Below are 20,931 nucleotides of genomic sequence, written 5' to 3'. Positions count from 1 at the left end.
TATACATTTAGAAAGCTCATTATCATTCTTTTATCTTGTTTGATTAATCAATAAGAATTTAAAAAAAAACCATTACTTTATGTTGTTTGATAGGCACATAAAAACGCATGAATGAAGTACAAACAAAAAGAATATGTTGCAATGGTGTCAAGAAAGGTAATGAATGAATAACCTTTTCGTGAACTGTACGTTCAAATTTTAAACAAACGAATACGAAAATGCTCATTTTTAACATAAATACAAATATTTGTCCAAATAATAAACGAACAAACATAAACATAAACATACTCTTGTTCATGTTCTTTCGACCTAATATCATACCCGTCCCGATACGTCCGAATACGATATCCGAATACCCATCCCTAGGGGTGTGCATGGGTCGGTTTGGGGCGGATTTGAGCCAAACCCATAACCATAACCAACATGTCGGTTAATGGATAACCATAACCATAACCGACGCGTTATAGCGGTTTCGGTTAATCGGTTTTGAAGGTTATAGTGGTCGGTTATGGGTCGGTTAACCATAACCAAAACATTGTAATTAGGCCTAAAGGTTTTGGCACAAATTACTAAAAAAACGATATGACATAATACAACAAAGTATATAATTCATAATATTAATATCAAATTATCAAACAAAGAGAATGACATTATATAATCCAACAATGAAATTCAACTTAATTTTATAACAAACGTAGAACCAAAATCATCAAAATGATATAATCCAACAATATGTTAGTGGAAGTTAATCCCAAACATATTGTTGGTTAAATAAATGGGTCGGTTCGGTTATGGTGGTTTTGGAATTATCTTTAACCAAAACCGACCCGTGTTTGGCGGTTTTTAAAAATTTATTGAACCGTTCAACTTAATTTTATAACAAACGTATAACCAAAATCATCAAAATGATATAATCCAACAATATGTTAGTGGAAGTTAATCCCAAACATATTGTTGGTTAAATAAATGGGTCGATTCGGTTATGGTGGTTTTGGAATTATCTTTAACCAAAACCGACCCGTATTTGACGGTTTTTAAAAATTTATTGAACCGACCCATCAGTTATGACGGTTATCGGTTAAATTGGTTCGGTTATATCGGTTATGATTCGGTTAACGGTTATAGCGGTTAAGTTACACACCCCTACCCATCCTACAACATGATAAAAATTCGATATCAAATGATGAGGGGGAAGAATTTCCACGAAGCAAGTCATGAATACGGGAAAAAAGAGGGCCCACCACAAACACAAACCAATCGAACATATTCTTGGAGCGTGTACTCCACGCGCCGCCGTGGCCATCAGAATCAAAAGAGAATCTAGATGGACCAGTTCCAATTCCATAGTACAGTAGAGTATTATTATTAATGATTAATGATAATGATGATGAAAAGCTATATAATTGAAGCCTCCTATAATATGATAATAGTAATAATATTCTTCCAATTTAAGCAAAGTTTGTTTGTTCAAGTGGGTAAGCGGCCAAATCCATACATCCATCCATCACCATCCTATCTATCTATATCTTTATTTAAATAAATCAAAACTGCATCGTGTTGAAATTAAATTGTTAATTATAAAGCGTATATAAAAGGTGGATGGATGGATGGATGGTGGTGTGGTGGGGTGACTGACAATAATAATAAATTAATAATCATCAATCTTCTAACTTAGATTCCACCATTCTCTCTGTAATTAAAGCTACTGTTGCTGTGAATGTAAGTAAGATTCATGTCAGAGGAAGATGGTTAATTAAAGCAGCTTTTGATTCTGAAAACTGTTTCTGGAAATTTGGAGGGAATTTTTTTATTAATAATAAGGTATGAATTTGCTCTTCATTCTGTTCTGTTTACCTCTCAAATTATGTGTGTATAATAAATGATGCACATAAGGTGTTTGATGAAATGCATCCATAGGATTTTAGACTTATTTTGGGGTAAATATGAATGTTTTTCTTTACCATATGCCTTTTGTTGATCTGATATGCTAAAGTATTCGCATATTCTTCGTCTTTTTTTTTTTCGTGCGTTTTGACTGTCGTTATTCGGTTATCTTATACTTGCATCATTTAGGGTGAACCGGTAATGTAAGGAAGTAAGGAACGAACACATGGGGAGAACAGGGAGTTGGTTTTCTGCAATCAAGAGAGTTTTCACATCCAGTTCTAAAGACAAACTACCAAATGTAAGTTAAAACTTAAAAGACTCAAACTTTTGCTTTTCGTTTGTGTGTATTGCAAATTTGTATCTCAGAATGTCGTGTTTCTTGATTTCTAATGATTTGTGTCGGTCACAGGAAATAGAGAGGAGAACCTCACACGAAAGGAAGGGGCGAGAAAGATTAAAACATGGCGAGAGTAGATCGTTCATTCCTTTATTTAGAGAACCGAGCAGCATCGAGAAAATCTTGGGAGAAGTTGACCAACAATTGTTATTTATCGGTCACCCTACAACCTCACAACCTTTGTTTTCCACTTCACCTAGGGTCGGTTCTCATCGAGCCACTTCTCCTAGAGTTGGCTCTCATCGAGCCACTACTCCTAGGGTCAGTTCTTATCGAGCCACGTCTCCTAGGGTTAGTTCTTATCGAGCCACGTCTCCTAGGGTGGTTTCGCCTTATAGTTCACCTCCTAGAGTTGTTGTTCAAAGGCATAAGGAAACCAGCTATAGACCAGAGCCAACTATTAGACACCACCATCGTTCGGCTACCATAATTCAGGCTGCTTATAGAGGTTATATGGTAAGTAGGTGTATGGACAGGTTAGGTTTTGGGCTCAAACCGAACCAAAACCAAAATTTCAGTTTTTTTTTTTTTGAAAACTCTTCGGTTTTGTTTTATCGGTTTTACCATTTGGGCTTGAAAATTTGTGGCTAATAAAGATTGGCCCAAAATAATGAAGTTGGGACTAAATCTTTTTGTTAATTAATGATTATTTGATTATATACATTCGAGCTAAAATATTTGGGATAAACTATTTGTTAAATTCTTATATATTTATTAACATTCAAAATAAAAAATGAAAATCCATAAACTCAGTTGGGTTCGGTTTTTTTGGTTTTAATTACAAACAAAACCGAAGCCAAAACATAAAACCAAACGGTTGATTTTCGTTTGGGTTTGATTTTTTCTGTTACTGATGTTTTTTCAGTTTAATACATGCCTGGTAAGTTTTTTATATGATGTTCGAGTAATTGACATGTTGTATTGGTTGAGTATATTGTATAGGCGAGGAGGAATTTTCGAGCCTTGAGGGGTCTTGTGAGGCTGCAAGGAGTGGTGAGAGGCCAAAATGTGAAGAGGCAAACAGTCAACGCGATGAAACACATGCAATTGTTGGTGAGAGTCCAAACGCAGATTCAGTCACGAAGAATACAAATGTTGGAAAACCAAGCACTTGAACAACACACAAACAAAAATGACACTTCACTTGGCAAATGGAACTTCAGTAATCCGGTAATATCTCCTTTCTTTTTAGTTTTTATACATCACATGCCGTTTGGTTTATAACTTAGGTACATGGTATGTTATTGTTTGTTGGTCTAACGAAATAACTAGATGATGTTCTAAGTAATTTTAAAAAATATTTATATATTACAGTAAATATAAATAGTAAATTATCATGTTTTTTGTGTTTAAAGAATAAAAGATACATTATTTTTCTTTTAGAAGAAAAGAAAGTAATGAAGATTTTTTATTTGAAGGAAAGAGTATTTAATATAGCTTAAGCTATACAGAGAAAGTGAGAAACAACGCACCAGTTTCTATTTATTTATTTTTATGGCAAATTTCATATATATATTTAGAGAACCCAATTTCAAATCTTAAATTTATATCAAGTAAAAATTCAAAAGAGTAGTTTATCAGAACTTTATTATAAGTACAAAAAATATATATTTCATATATTAAATAAAAGTTATCATTATTATTTTCCAATAAGTGAATATCAAGATTACAGTTCGAAAAAAAAAGTGAATATCAAGATCGGGCTCATGCTCGGGCTCGTTTAAGCTTTTAGCGAACCAATCTTGAGTAGTTTACGAGTTGTTTGGCTCATTTGTCCGGTAGGTCCAGACAGTGTCAGTTCAACACGCACCAACAAACCGTTTATGTGGAAATTGACCCTCCGAAAGCTAAAATTAGTTTGACGTCTTAAGTTGCCGAGAGAATAGTAGAAGCAAACATAATAATATTGTTGCCTTTACCTAAAAAGTTGTGGGTTTGCTACTAATTGTTCGGGTCGGGTCAGGTTGGATACACGTTGCATCAGGAACCAGGCGAAGAAGACTGGGACGATAGTTTATTAACAAAAGAAGAACGAGAAGCAAGATTACAAAGAAAAATAGAAGCCATGATCAAACGAGAACGAGCCATGGCCTATGCATACTCCCACCAGGTAACCTTATAAACATCATCCTTTAGTTCTCCAATATCAAACTCATTTTCATCACATTTGAGCTTCAGTTATGGAAAGCCACACCAAAATCAGCTCAAACTGCTTTAACCGACCTCCGGTCTGGCAGCTTTCCATGGTGGTGGAACTGGTTAGAACGACAACTACCGTCCGACGAACCCACAAAACACTCCAGGTTCACACCACCCACACCAATATTCGAAACTGCAACACCGAGATCATCAAAATCAACGATCCCGATTCGGGCCCGGCCCGTTATAACACCAACACGAACCACCACACCATTAACAACTCAAAACTTAATGAAATACTCCAAGTCAAAACGTGGTGCGGGCAGCTCAACTTACCCAATGAAAGATGATGATAGTTTGATGAGTTGTCCACCATTTTCGGTTCCGAACTACATGAATCCAACTGCTTCAGCTCGAGCCAAAGCGAGGCTAACGGGCGGGGACCGGGTGGTCACGAGCAATGCAGGTAGTGAGACGTCGTCAAAACGAAGGTTTTCGTTCCCGTTAACTCAAACAATCGGATCGTCGTTTAAGTGGAACAAAAGAAGTTCGGGTAAGGATTCAGCGCCAATGCCAGCTCCGAGGGTGTTATTGGAAAAACATAGATCGCCACGGTCTGTTGGGGGCATGAGTATGGATTCATCCATGTCTATGCCAGCAGGATTTGGGAGGAAACCATTTAATAGATTTGTTTGAATTTTTTGAACATTTTGGGGTGGGTCTGAGTTCTTTGATTTGATTTTTTTTTTATTTTTTTTTGGGGATGTAGTGAGTGTTTGATTATCTATGTATTGGTTGAATGCAGAATGTTGGTGTGTAATAATGAACAAGCATCTGTTTTTTGAGTGTATAAAAGTTGGCTTTTGTCTGTTAATAGTTGGTTTCAAAACGGAGCTAAACGAGTTCCTACGAGCTTTATATACTGAAGTTGACTACACTCGCTTACATTCTATGTAATTGTTTTTCCAAAACCTTGGTTTTGGTTCTTTGGTTTTTGTATACGACTCATTGGCTTACATTTTCTTTGTCTTGTCAGTCTCTGAGACTAATACCGTTACGGTTTTCTGTTAAAGGGATGGGCCGGATGGCACAAGTGTACAACCGTCTTTTTTCCTTCGATAAAGCTTTTAATGCAAAATGTAAATAAATAGATAAATAAATAAATAGAAATAAAAGATTTTAATTTAATAAAAATAAGAAAAATGAAAAGAAATATGTAAACCCAACCCACTAGGCCACTAGTCCCTCCCATTGGAGTTCAATAAGTTGATCCTATCGAGTTAATCAAAATTTGAAGTTTTAAAGTTGAATTTTCTAGGACGAGTTAAAAAAAATGAACAAGTATTACGACTATTATCTCTGTTTTACTTGTGGTTTATTAAAAGATGACAAAATGGCAAAAGACGTCATTTATATTTGAATGTTTTTTCAGTAAACGTTTTTTAACGAAAGAAATGGCAGAATACATACTTCACGTCTTTTGCTATTTTGACAAATAACTTAAAGTCACGACTCGTGAATACTTGATTCCCAATTTCCCACCAAAAGTACTAGTATTAGGGGTCTGACGGGCTTGGCCCTAAAGTATGGGCTTCATGGCCATCTTTAATATGTTATCTTAACCTTGGGATTTTGAGATCAACTCAAATATTTTCTTACGATATGTTAAAACGGTTTTACACAATAAAGGCATGTTATTTTAGTTTTATATGGAGTTCTATCATTAATGCTTGACTTTTTAGTTGTGCTTTAAAGTTTATCGGTGTTTATGTAATAAAATGATGTTATTTTTATGTAGGTTTACTTATGTAAAGCCATGTATTTTGTGTGTGTGAAGAGGTAGGTCCCAGCAGAGCCCAGTTGGACCCGCAAGACTCACCTTGAAGAGGGACGTCTGCGCAACGACCAACTGCTTCCGCAGGACCCACCATGCTCAGAGAAGACCTTACACGCAGTACGCCAGCTGTACCCGCAGGGAAAGCCTCCCAATGGTGAAGTACCCCGCTTGTTCCCGCAGTTGCGGATACAAGCCATCAGGGAAGGCTACCCGCACTGATAGCAAGGCTACACGCACAAGGCACTAACTCTTGCTACTTCAGTAATGTCACCTGAAGGAATGAGCAAGGCGGGAATACTCCCGCCCAAATGAGCCAGTCCGTATGCTTCTGGAAGATCTTTTGTACTATACCTGCCAAGGTATGGGCAAAACAGACGATCTGACCAAAACAGCCCATGAACCAATCACAGGGTGACAGCTCACCGACAACAGTACGAGGAGGAGCACCCTCTAGTACTGTCTGTCACTATTAGCCGCTGCCTACTCACCAACCCTTACTATGGGACGTGCGTAGCCTACAGTTGGTGGAACAGTGCATAGCCGGCAGTAAGGGAATAGTATACAGCCGACCTTGTCACTATCGGCCGCAGCCTATCCACCAACCAGCATGGCTTGTGCGTAGCCCACTGTTGGTAGAACAGGAATACTATTCAGCCGGCTGTACCTTCTTGGAAACCTACCTTCGGCTATAAATACTCCAACACCTTGGAATGGTAAGGACATCATCTGATATCTCATTATCTTATCTTCTCTAGCAATCTCTTAATATACACTTATATTCAGAGCAATCTAGTCTGATTCTCACGCCGGAGGGTGGTCACAAGGAGGAACCCCCCCCCCCTTCTCAGTGACGAGCTTACGGTGTCTGTTTTTTCAGGACCCACCTGAAGAACAACTTTCTTTGCTGGACCTCATCCTCGTGGGAAACATCTATTTAACCCCCAGATTATCCGTAATCTGCCCGGGGTCCATTAGTGTTTCTTTATTGGCGCCATCCGTGGGACTCGAACCCACGACCACGTTTGCAAGGGACATTGCGGAAGCAATCGCCCCGAGAAGTGCCAAACAAATGTCCAACATCGGCACTTATGATGGTCTATCCGACCCAGACGACCACTTGAACAGATTCATTGCGGGGGCAACCGTCAGTAACTGGACGGAACCCACGTGGTGTTATATGTTCCAGATGACTCTGGTTGGAGCGGCCAGGGCATGGTTCGATCGTTTACCGGTCCACCACATCTATGATTGGGCGGACTTTCAGAACAAGTTCAGCCAACACTTCAGCCAACAGAGGAAATATACTGAAGAACAGTGGACGATCCTCAACTGCGTTAGAGAGGAGGATGAATCTTTACTAGACTTCATCACTCGCTTCAACTCCAAAAAGCTGAGTCTGGGCAACATAAGTGAAGATCTTGTTCGCGCCGCTTTCATCCAGGGCGCCGAATACCCAGAGCTTATCCGCACATTGACGGGTAAGGACGGCATGCCATCCACATGGGATGCCATCATGACGGCGGCCAAGCGCTTTGCCGAGACGGAGAAGCAACTGGGAAGGGATCTTCCCCAGAGTACACACCTCTACACGCAAAGGACTAGAGAAAACAATGTTCGGATCGCCCGGCAGAACAAAAAAAGGAAGCTAGGTATTTGGCAGTCAAGGGTAAACTTTGACACCTCATCCAGCTCTCACCCTCTTGTTGGCGGAAGAGATAACACACACCCTTCAAGCCGAAAACACCGGTGGACGCCACTCACCAAAAGCGTCACGGAGATATTTGCCACCGAAAAACTACCATGGCCAAAAGCTCCAATGATCCGGCAGCGACCTAATGCGGATCAAAGCAAATCCTGTGACTTCCACGGGACAAAAGGTCATAGTACGGAGGAGTGTACATCCTTGAAGGATATTGTTGAAACATTCGTCAAGGATGGAAGACTTGCACACCTTGTGGCATCAATCAAGAAGGGAGGAAGGATTGATAACCGGTACAGAGGCAACGGACGAAAGCCCGTCGACATCAGCATCAACATGGTTCATGGCAACATCAGAGGAAGAAAAAGGCGAGCGACAGAACCATGCGCGTGGAAGGAAGCTAAGGTGCGCTTCCCGCGAGTGCCAGGAGGACCCAGCAAAGAAGGCCCTATCGTCATCAAAAGCCAGCTGGGGCACTACATCAATTCTCGCACTCTTGCTGACAACGGCGCCTCGTTAACGGTGATGTACAGGCAGTTCTTCGACAAGCTAGATGACGAAGACAAGGAACGCCTGGAAACGATCTACGCCTCGATGGAAGGGTTCGACTGCAGCACAAACACCCCCCTGGGTATCCTATCTTTCCCCGTCACTCTTACGGACGGGAATCACTCACGCACAGAAGACGTGGATTTTGTCGTGATGAGGAAACCACACCACACATACGACATTCTCTTCGGAAGAGACGGGATGGCAAGATTCAACGCCGTGGTATCTTCAGTCCATGGCATGATGGGATGGCCAACAGCTGAGGGTGTAGCGATGATCACCGGCATTCCCCAGGTATGCATCGCATCTGTCTCATCTAAACCCAAACAAAAGATGGCTAAACCAACCATCACCGAACCGGAAAGATGGGCCTTCAACGGCAAATACCCTGACCAGGCCGTTACCATTGGCCCAACAGTTGTTGATCCTACACGCACCTTACTCAAACGCTTACTACAGAAAAACGCTGACATCTTCGCGTGGACACCAGCTGACATGACTGGTGTACCCCGAAGTAAGGCAGAGCATAAGCTCAAGTGCGATCCGGCTGTTACGCCAGTCGTACAAAAGCGCAGAGTAATGGGGCCAGAACAAACTAACGCGTGTAGAACCCAAGTCAAGGAACTCCTTGACGCAGGCATCGTACGCGTCAGCAGATATCAAACATGGGTTGCAAATCCCGTTATGGTACCGAAGAATAACAAACAATGGCGCATGTGCATAGATTTCAAGGACTTAAACAAAGCATGCCCCAAAGATTGTTATCCGTTACCCGAAATTGATCTTAAGGTGGATTCGTTAGCACCGTTTCGCCTTAAATGCTTCCTGGATGCGTATAAGGGGTACCATCAAATCCACATGGCCGTTGATGATCAGGACAAAACCGCTTTTCGGACGCCCGATGGCACATTTTGTTACCAAATGATGCCATTTGGACTTAAGAATGCCGGGTCCACATACCAACGCCTGATGGACAACCAGTTTCATGCCCAAATTGGGAGGAACTTGGAAGTCTACATAGATGACTTGGTCATCAAAAGCCCTGACGCAGAAGCGATGTTGAAAGACATCGAAGAAACATTCAACACGCTCAGGAAGATAAACATGAAGCTCAACCCGAGCAAGTGTGCCTTTGGAATGGAAGAAGGGAAGTTCTTGGGGGTCATCGTCACTAAAGATGGCTTCAGAGCGAACCCTGAAAAGGTCGAAGCCATTATCAAAATGGAATCACCTACTACCATCAAACAGGCTCAGACACTGAATGGACGACTAGTCGCACTTAATCGCTTTTTGGCAAACCACGCGGATAAGTCGTTTCCTTTCGTGTCAACGTTGAGAAACTGTTTAAAGAAAACGCACTTCCGCTGGACACCAGAAGCGGAAGCAGCTTTTCAGGAGATTCGGTCACGCTTGATCGAACTCCCAACGCTCACAGCACCAAAAGCGGGGGAGGAGTTAATCCTATACCTTTCCGCAACAGATAGAGCAACCGGGGCGGTCCTGCTAGTTGAACGGAAAAGCATCCAGATGCCGTTCTATTATGTCAGCCGTATCCTAACAGACGTAGAAACCCGGTACTCTACCCTCGAAAAATTAGTCTTAGCACTTATACACGCTTCACGCAGGTTAAGACGATATTTCCAGGGTCACCCAATCACCATTCTCTCCAACTTCAAACTTGCAAACGTTCTACGCAAACCCGAGTTATCGGGATGCCTAGCCAAATGGGCAATTGAGTTGGGGGAATACGCGATAAAGTATAAGCCAAGACCAGCCATAAAAGGCCAGGTTTTGGCCGACTTTATTGCGTAAGTGCCTGCATCGCGGGAAAAAGAGTGCCAGGAAGAGGCTCAACCCTCTCCAGCACAGGACATCAATGATGTCTGGCGACTCTACACTGATGGAGCAGCCAGTAACGAGGGTTCAGGCGCAGGGCTGAAACTAACCAACCCAGCAGGCCAAGAATACACTTACGCTATTCGACTGGATTTTCCAAGTACGAATAACGAAGCCGAGTATGAAGCATTCTTGGCCGGGCTGAGAATTGCGCGTAAGATGGGAGTGAAACACTTGGAAGCCCACGTGGATTCCATGTTAGTAGCCAACCAAATCAACGGGACGTACACGGCCGTGAACGACACAATGGCTCTGTACCTCGCACAAGCAAAAACCCTTATGCGCGATTTTAATGATTGCAAAGTCATACATGTCAAGCGTAGTGAAAACAAATCTGCGGATGCGTTAAGCAAGCTTGCATCATTAGCCTTCACCCACTTGGGAAAGGACATCCGCATTGAACTCCTCGAGGCACCTTCAGTCCCGCACAAGGAAATTTGTGTCATCCAAACCGGCACAGAAACGTGGATGACACCAATAATAAATTACCTTGCGGCAGGTACACTACCAGAGTCAAAAACACAGGCAAGAAATCTACGCTGTAAAGCACTGAATTATCAACTCATCGATGACATCCTTTACAGACGTAACTTTCTTGGCCCACTCTTAAGATGTGTGGACAACCAAGATGCTGACTACCTCCTAAGGGAAGTACACGAAGGCATCTGTGGAGTACACGCAGGTCCACGCGCTGTTGTAGCTAAGCTAAACAACGCGGGATACTTTTGGCCGGGGATGCATACGGATGCGCTGGCATACATCAGAAAGTGCAGGTCTTGTCAGCTCTACGCACCCAACACGCATCGCCCGAAGAATGAACTTGTTCCTGTCACCTCTTCATGGCCATTTCAGAAGTGAGCCATCGATGTGACAGGCCCATTTCCTACAGCAGCAGGAAATGTTCAGTTCCTAGTGGTAGCCATCGACTACTTCACCAAGTGGATAGAAGCAAAACCCTTAGCCCAAACAACCGCGAAACATATCAAAAAATTTATTTGGGAATTTATTATTTGTCGTTTTGGACTTCCACAGAATTTGGTGAGCGATAACGGCACCAACTTTGCTGACAAGAAGCTACAAAAGTGGCTGGAAGAACTCCAAATCACCCACACTTTTACCTCAGTGGCGCACCCGCAAGGTAATGGTGAGGTAGAAAGAGCAAATAAGAGCATCGTCGAAGGCATAAAGAAAAGACTCTTGGAACACAGATCCGGCTGGGTGGACGAGCTTCCGCACGTCCTTTGGGCAAACAGAACACTGAAAAAGGCCAGTACGGGAGAAACCCCGTTCAGTCTCACTTATGGCACTGAAGCCATGGTCCCGGTCGAAATTGGTTTACCCTCACCAAGGGTCTTGATTCAGCCAGAAGACAATGATGCGGAAAGACGGTTAGACCTTATGCTAACCGAGGAACGCAGAGACTTAGCCGCAGTGCGTGAAGACAACTACAAGCGACAAATGCAAAAGTACTACAACACGCGGGTAAAACTCTGCAACTTCAATGTAGGAGACTACATACTGCGTAACAACGAGGCTTCGAACCAACAACGCCCAGGAAAACTGGCCCCGGTCTGGGAAGGGCCATACATTATCAAAGAAGTTCTGGGAAAGGGCGCGTACCGACTCGAAAGGCTCGATGGCACTCCCATCCCAAGAACATGGAATGGAGCTCAATTACGAAAATGTTACATGTAGATCAATTCCAAACTTGTAAAGAAAAGGCCTAGAGCCACTTCTAATGGAAATGATTCTCCTTTCACAATGTGTTGATAGCCTTACCTTTATACTTATGAACTTCCCACACTGATGTGCCGGTATTCACCGCATAAATATGGGAAGAAGTAAGTCGTTACGTGTGGAAGGCGGCAAAACCCGCATAAACACAAAACGGTAAAAATTTCAAAAGTTTAAGGAAAACCTCCACGCAGGTCAGATGTAGGCAAAGTTTAGCCATCCTACTAAGTGCAAGTGACGGTCTTACCCGCACAATCACGAAAAAGGAGGCAAAACTTCAACCTATTATCTACCACGTTCAAAGGTTAACTTATTCTAAACACTTAGAAAATTTCAAAGGAAAAGATGAGGAAAACTTCCACGCAGGTCAGATATAAGTAAAGTTAAGCCATCCTACTAAGTGTAAGTGACGGTCATACCCACACAATCATGAAAGAGGAAGCGAAACAAACTTATAATTTGCCACGTTAAAAAGTTAACTTATCTAAGTACTAAAGAAATTGCTAAGTTAAATCAAAACATGCGTAAAATAAACAAGGCAAGGAATTAACACAATCTTTATTCCATCAAATTCAAATATTACAAAGATTGCTGGGTGCATACCCGCATACAAAAGAAGCTATACAAAAATAAAAATCTACTCTAATGGTGGAAAGGGATCTTCAGGATCAAGCTTCAGGACCACTTCCACTTGGACCCGCACCATCAGTAGAGCGTGGCGGTTCAAGGAAAGCTTTAAGGATAGCTAGCCCATCATCAGCAGCAGCGACTTCGTTCACCTTCTTCACCACCGGATGCTGGAAGGCGGCATACTGATTCACTGCTTGGTCATAAACAGCTTCAGTATCCACATCAAACAAAGGGAAGTTGGAAGGCGGGATGCCTTTCTCAACAAACCCTAGACCAAGCAGGAAGCCGGCCTTTTCCCCATCCTCATGAAAAGCGTTGAGGGCTGCGCTCATGGCATCGTCGTATGATGTGTCCGTAAAGACTCGATGCACAACCTACAAGAAAAAATACAAGTATCAAAACATTTTCTATTTACAAAGAAAAGCGTAAAGACATTATGAAGTTAAGCTTACCTGAGACAACGCTTCTCGAAGAAGCCATTCCTTGGCAACCAGAGCCTCTTGGAGGGCGGCTTGAGCTTGGTTACGGGCGCGTTCGGCTTCACTTTTATTGAGGTTGGCAAGCAACACTTCCTTTGCAGCAGCCTCTTCAACGCCCTTTAGCTTCCGCTCAGTGTGGTCAAGCACGCCCCTCTGGTCCAAGATCTCTTGGAGCTTCTTGGCGTCTTCCATCGCCAAGGCATCATGAGCCTGTTGGAGCGCCTCTAGTTTAGCTTTAAGTTCCTCATTCTCGAGGCGTAGAGGCTCAGCAACAGCTTCAGCCTTGGTGGCCCTCTCGGTTGCGTTCCGTGCAGTTTCCTTAGCCAGCCGAAGCTGTTCGTTAACCGCTTGGGCAGCCTTGGAACGGGCCTCGAGCCGGGCCTGAACTTCAACCTCGAGGGCCTTGAAGGCCTTCTCCTTTTCCGCAGCCACTGCGGTAAGCCTCCTATTCTCCTCCCGGACAGCCCGCGCCTGAGCTACTTCTTGGATGCGAGCTGCTTTTAACTTGTCGTTTTCACGACAAAGCAGCTCGACGCGCGGTTGCATCCGGGCCAGGAGAACCCGAAGCTCATTGGTTAGCCTACCCTCCTGGTAGCTAGCCATGGCTTCCCCCAACGCACCACTGGGAGCTGCGTGACGAGCCCACTCCACGCACTCCACAGGCGTGCGAAGGGTTGTTCCTCGGCAGATGTTCCATCGTGGAACATACACTTCATTGGAATCCGACACTGCAAAAAACAAAAAGCAGTTAGGAAAAGATGATATAAAAAAAAAGGCCAAAAGAACCCTACGCACCTGTAGGGTCGACAACAGGCCGATAGCCGCCAAACCCATCACCTGAACCCAAGGAAAATCCGTCCAAGAGGTCAGGCAGATGGAAAGGAGGCAGAGGTTGGCGAGAAGCCCCAAGCATACCTGAAGGATCGGCCGTCGTTGCCGATGACGGAGGAGGCATGGTGAAGGCCGTCGCGGTAGTAGAAACCAACGGAGGCGAACTCACCGTAGGTGAACTCACAACCGTGGTCGCCGCTGCGGAGTCCGCAGAAAAAGTAACCGCCGGCTCAGTGAAAGATTCGGTAAATATGGCACTGACAGCCGGCGGTGATGTCATCACAGTTGGAACAGTTGGCTCAACGGGGTGAGCAACTGAACCAACTGAAGCAGGCGCAGCCGCCTGGGTCGTCGCCTCAGGTAGGCTGACCAAGCCTACCGTCATGGGTCCGGAGGTACTCCTCCCCGCTCCACCCTGGAATGCGGTAGCATCCACGCCTGCACAAAGGAGATAGGTATTAATGATGGAAAGCTATGAAGTTAAATATAAAGGAAGTTTGTACTTACGGGTTTTCTTGAGCCTAAAAGTGCGGACAGGCGGGGACGAACCCGATGGAGCCGGCCTCTTTACGCCGCTCACCGTCGTCATCCTGGGCTCTCCGGAGGTGACAGTCGTCGCAGCCTCCGGAGCAATGGTCTTATCACCACCAGGGTTCCCCGCCACCTCCTCGCTCTCGGTCTCTGAATCAGACCGAGGCACCGGATCCGCAGTGGAGGCCACCTTCGCCTTCCCCTTCCCTCCGGCAGCCTTCTTCTTCCGCACCAACGGAGGACCATCTGCGGATTCATCATTAGAATACAAGATTAGAGGAATTCCAGCAGAGGTTTCAGCATTGAGGGGTCGAGGGTTGAATAACGCCTTACCTGGCCGCCTGGCGCTCAGGATCTCGTGGCCTGGCGGGTAGACCTCCACGAACCGATCCGCCGTCTGTTCAAGGATGGGCAACTCGTTCTCATCGAGAGCACGAGTACCCATCCGAGCGGGACCATCACTCTCCCGCGGCTGCAGGAGAGACTGCAAGTCGTTCCCCTCTGAAATAAAAGATAAACAGTTAGAAGACAAACCTATATAAACAAAGAAGACAGAGCATACCGTAAGGGACAGAGTTCAAACCGTATTCAAGGACGATCGGGATCTTTTGCGCATCCGCATCCTTCCACACCCGGCTCATCCCGTGCATCACCATCCCGGACTCCGCAAAGCGGTAAACCGGATATTGGACTCGGGAAATCTTTGAGAACCATTCCGCCTCCTGGTAGTTGGAGGCGTGAAGGCTGGGGAGTGCTTGCCCATTCTTGAACTTCATGGCAAGGGGGATGGCGCGAGCGGAGATATAAAAGAACTCCCGCTTCCATGAACGAAGACTGCGCTCGGTTGCGCAAATCTTCAAACCCTTGATCCGGGTTATCAGAGTATACCACCCCTGGATGCACCTCCAAGAGTAGAAGGTCATCAGGCGGTCGACGAAGGGCTCAATGCCCAGAATCCGGCACACCCACTCGAAGTGGCGAATCTTCACGATCGCCATCGGGTGTACCTCGGTCAGGTGTACACCGTGCCTCTCCAGAACACGGTACACAAACTTCGTCAAGGGGAACCTAAGATTCCCATAGACAAAGAATGCGGCATATACCCCGATCTTGCCTCTGGGGGCATCATACACCGTCTGGTGAGGTTCAGGAAATTCAGGCTCGAAAGACTCGAGCATGAACTTCCTGACGATGTACTGATATAGATCGACAGGCAGAGCACACTGGCACTCGCCAGCAGTACTCTTGTCATCCTTGTCGGACGTGGATGACGGGTTCTCGGCGTACACCCCAGCCTCCTGGGCTGTAGCCTCAAGATCGTGAACAGAAGACATCTTGCAGGTAAGAAAGAAGAGAACGATTTCAAGAATGCTCGACTGAAAAGGTGAGTATTCACCGGAAATCGTTTTGAGGATGAAGAGAAAAGTGAAAGTGTGGATTACAAAGGACCCTCTCCCCCTTTATATACTAATCGCAATCAATGCGATGAATTTAATGCGGAAGAGAGAGAAATCGCAGGTGCAATGAAACTATGACACGTGGCAAAGAGCAAGCTGGCAACAGCTGTTGAAAGGACGCGTGCCATTAATTTCGCGGCCACGCGCCCGAAAATTCGCGCCCACGAGCCTGAAAAAGCGCCTGGAATGACCATATACTGTCACGTCGCCATAACTTCCTGCATGTCCTGACACTGTCAGAAGAAACCGTCGGACGACGTTTCAATAGTTTGGACTGTTCTTATCCTTTCACCAACTCTTCGAATTTCAAAATTTCAAAAAGATTCAAAAGCGGGAAAATACCCCTTACCTTGGCAACCAAGTAACTATAAGACGGGTGCGGGTACAGTGTTAAGGCAAAACCCTTCACATACTTAGCACCCGCAGGGAATTGACGCCAGGAATACCTTGGAAGTAAAGTAACCGTAAGACGAGTGCGGGTACAGTGTCAAGGCAAAACCCTTTACATACTTAGCGCTCCGCGGGGAATTCAAACCAAGAAGGATCTTCTGGGCCATGCTTGCGAAAACGGGAATAACATCCCCGCATAGCGGGAACGTCGAGAACTATATTGTTTGAAACTCCAAGATGGAATTGGTGGTTTTAACATAATTGATCACTATGTTTAAAACTACCAAAACCCCATGGAGAATCCACACAAGTGGGACTCAACGCTCCTGACTTGCGAGGAGGTTACAGACCTACCCGCTTCATACCCAAAGATCAAGCAGAAAAGTCGGGAATTTCTGCGTGACATTAGGAAAACCGCGGGAAGAGTCCCCACGGAAAACCTTAAAACTAAAAACCCTTTTCAAAACCCCTTGCTAAAGTCCAAAAGTTCACCTCACTTATTAATAATTCATGAGAAGAACATTGGACTGGGGGGACTTGAAGAGGTAGGTCCCAGCAGAGCCCAGTTGGACCCGCAAGACTCACCTTGAAGAGGGACGTCTGCGCAACGACCAACTGCTTCCGCAGGACCCACCATGCTCAGAGAAGACCTTACGCGCAGTACGCCAGCTGTACCCGCAGGGAAAGCCTCCCAATGGTGAAGTACCCCGCTTGTTCCCGCAGTTGCGGATACAAGCCATCAGGGAAGGCTACCCGCACTGATAGCAAGGCTACACGCACAAGGCACTAACTCTTGCTACTTCAGTAATGTCACCTGAAGGAATGAGCAAGGCGGGAATACTCCCGCCCAAATGAGCCAGTCCGTATGCTTCTGGAAGATCTTTTGTACTATACCTGCCAAGGTATGGGCAAAACAGACGATCTGACCAAAACAGCCCATGAACCAATCACAGGGTGACAGCTCACCGACAACAGTACGAGGAGGAGCACCCTCTAGTACTGTCTGTCACTATTAGCCGCTGCCTACTCACCAACCCTTACTATGGGACGTGCGTAGCCTACAGTTGGTGGAACAGTGCATAGCCGGCAGTAAGGGAATAGTATACAGCCGACCTTGTCACTATCGGCCGCAGCCTATCCACCAACCAGCATGGCTTGTGCGTAGCCCACTGTTGGTAGAACAGGAATACTATTCAGCCGGCTGTACCTTCTTGGAAACCTACCTTCGGCTATAAATACTCCAACACCTTGGAATGGTAAGGACATCATCTGATATCTCATTATCTTATCTTCTCTAGCAATCTCTTAATATACACTTATATTCAGAGCAATCTAGTCTGATTCTCACGCCGGAGGGTGGTCACAAGGAGGAACCCCCCCCCCCCTTCTCAGTGACGAGCTTACGGTGTCTGTTTTGCAGGACCCACCTGAAGAACAACTTTCTTTGCTAGACCTCATCATCGTGGGAAACATCTATTTAACCCCCATATTATCCGTAATCTGCCCGGGGTCCATTAGTGTTTCTTCAGTGTGTAAGATAATTAGTGATCCCCGACTGGTAAGTGAGAAGTTAAAATCGGTCATCATTACTTGATTAGCGAGAACTTACATAATTGATCACTACCTTCTTAATGAAAAGATGTAGCTTAAAAGTAAGAAAAGACTATATAATCGGTGGCGAAGCTTGGACTGAGGCACCGGGAGGGCCAAGCTCAAAATGTATACAAAATTTCACAAACGAGGGGGGGGGGAGCGAGCTCAAATTTTCGGCCGAAAAAGGCTAAACTTACACTACGCATAAAAAATTTGGGCCAAAAACGGGTAAATATACACTACTACGAAAAAAACAGGGGGGCCCGGGCCACCCCCGGCCTCAATGAAGCTTCACCCTTTAATATAATTAAGTAACCGTATTTATATATCACACTTTTTTTTAACAACCAAATTATTATTTACAACCACCTCAAGTGAGGATCAAACTCCCAACCTCCATTTTAAAAGTTTACCACCTAAGCATTTTATTTTTAATATTTATATAGGAAAAAATCCGATACAATAATGTCTTAACGTACAATAGGTACGCGAATCCATTTTTTTACGAAATCGATCCATGAAATCACATCCAAACATATTGAAATCGTCAATACATATCCAATTAATCATTGGTTCACCGAAAAAAAACAGTTTTGAATGGTTAATCGATCAATTTTTCACTTTTTTTCACGAAAACCGTTTTTGAGCGTTTTAGGTTTTTGGCTGAGCGTTTTAGTTTTTTGTGAGCGTTTTCTGAGCTTTTTAGGTTTTTTGCCTTTGAGCGTCTTGCGTATCTATCGTACGTTAAGGCATTAACATACAGTAACTGCACCGATGTTTATATATCACACTTTAAACATCAAAATAAAATGCTATAGTTTTCATTTTTCTCTATTTTTATTATTATGTAAACATTCTGCTATAATATTTAGCAAGTATATTTGGGATGGATCTTCATTTTATTTTCAACACATGTGATTATGTAAACAAATCGCCAAACACGCTCCTCCAAAAATTATATTATTTAAATTTTAAATACGTCTTAATCTACTAGAAAAGTGCCCGCGCGATGCAGCGGGAAATTGGAAACACATACTTTGATAATCATGTAACAAATTTTTGGGTGTGTATTATTTTGTTTGAAACTGTGTGACTGTTCACCAGTTTGGTTTCACGGTTGAAACCGGAGCTGACCGTACATATTGAAATGCTAATTATTTACTTATTTAGTATGAGATATATATATATATATATATATATATATATATATATATTAGACATAATTAAAATATAGTTAACCAAAGTTTTAATTAATACGAGCAAACTTGTCTATTACAACTTTAATTTAACCAAATTTCTAGTATGGTTTTTTATAATCTTTGTTGTTTGTTATGATTTCGCATTCTATTTATTCTAATAAGGTTTATTTTTTATGAGACTAAAGTTATCTTTGTTCATAGTATGATTCTCTTAATAACATATTAGTTGATGTTTAGTTTGTAGCGAATGTATATATAGATTAATAATTCTTATTTTAAATTTTAAACTCAATTTTTTTATCAAAGTACAAACTATATCGAAACTTAATCGTTGGTAATGGTTCGGTTTAGTTGGGTTTTAATTAGAAACAGTTTAGTTTCGGTTTCGACGAAAAAAAAACCCGTGTAAAGTTGGCTCATGGTTTAATTTAAAAAACCATCAAAAGCAAACCGCATACACTTTTGCATAACTTTTTTTACTTCGAAAACTTTAGCAATATGATACTCAAATTAAAGATAATAAAATGCTCGTTTTTATGATGACATTTATTTTTAAAAATATTAACGTACAAAAAAGTTATAACCGTTTAACAATCGTGGGGGTAGTTGGGTTAAAAGTAAAAATAAAATAATATATAAATAAAAGATTAAGCACCAATGTTGTAATTTTAGGGGATGAAACTTATAATTATTTTGAAAAATTACAAATGCTTGTGAGATTTAAGGTTACAATGACATTTTTGCCCCTAGTTCATGTTGTACCTCATGCATTACATGTTGTAATTTACTTAAAAAGAGCGTCTTAATTTGCCCATCAATGCTATATTATATATAGTATAGATAAGTTTTGAATTTGAAAATCAAGTGTTGTTTTCTTTGAGCATATTATCAACATATACTTTTTCACAAACAAATCAAAACAATCTACTTAACATGAAACAAATCGACGAAAGAATAAAATTTTGTATATACTTGTCTAAACTGTCAAACTAAACCGTTTCAACTGGTCTATCATCCGACTGACCCAACCAACCTGGTCGGTTTAATATGCCTTTTTCTAAACCATAGTTAACAATCAAACACAAAATTTTATAAAACCGAATGGAAAAACTCTTTTAGTTTTTTCATAAACATTTTAATAAAAGAAAATTCAATCACGTCACTTGAAATCTATCTTAATTCGTTTTCTCTGTGCGCACGCATTTCACACTAGAAAACAAGCATTTAGTATTTCATGTTCTAGGGCCGTGGGGCAAATATCATCATATATGTAGTTGACGTGTTATAATTAAACAAATATATAAAAAGGAAAATTGAAAATAAATGGCGATGATAACAAGGTAAAGATATTAAAAGTTGAAGGAGTTGAAGTGACAATTAGTATAGTAACAAGGGTATTATGGGTAATATAGATTTGTCACTTTCATTGCCTATTGGCAATGTTGGCCACCCCCTCACTACTTGCTTGGCTTTTGGCAGTTTCCCACTTCCCCCTTACATAACAACTATTTTGGACCTATTTTACATTTTTACCCCTCACCTATGGGTGTAAATGAGCCGAGCTGCTCGCGAGTTACTCGAGATCGGCTCGTTAAAAAGCTCGATCGAGCTAAGCTTTATCGAGCCCGAGCCTAAAATAAGCTCGTTCAATAAACGAGCCCAAGCCCGAGCTTTACTTATCGA

At 42.9% G+C, this 20,931-nt stretch overlaps 1 protein-coding gene across 1 annotated transcript; it reads left to right on the top strand.

Annotated features, from left to right (window-relative positions):
• The first annotated feature begins 1,734 nt into the window (after positions 1-1,734).
• LOC143637728 (protein IQ-DOMAIN 13-like) lies at positions 1,735-5,121 on the top strand. Its single transcript, XM_077105048.1, has 5 exons — positions 1,735-2,185; positions 2,297-2,740; positions 3,227-3,454; positions 4,269-4,394; positions 4,463-5,121. Exons 1-5 carry the CDS (start codon positions 2,111-2,113, stop codon positions 5,117-5,119), a joined length of 1,530 nt encoding a protein of 509 aa, XP_076961163.1. The 5' UTR covers positions 1,735-2,110; the 3' UTR covers positions 5,120-5,121.
• Positions 5,122-20,931: the final 15,810 nt, after the last annotated feature.

Source organism: Bidens hawaiensis, unplaced genomic scaffold (genome assembly GCF_021521415.1).
Source record: "Bidens hawaiensis isolate Kalapana, Puna unplaced genomic scaffold, B.hawaiensis_p1.1 tig00008407_1, whole genome shotgun sequence".
Lineage (NCBI taxonomy): Eukaryota > Viridiplantae > Streptophyta > Magnoliopsida > Asterales > Asteraceae > Bidens > Bidens hawaiensis.
This window is presented reverse-complemented; position numbering and strand designations above follow the sequence as displayed.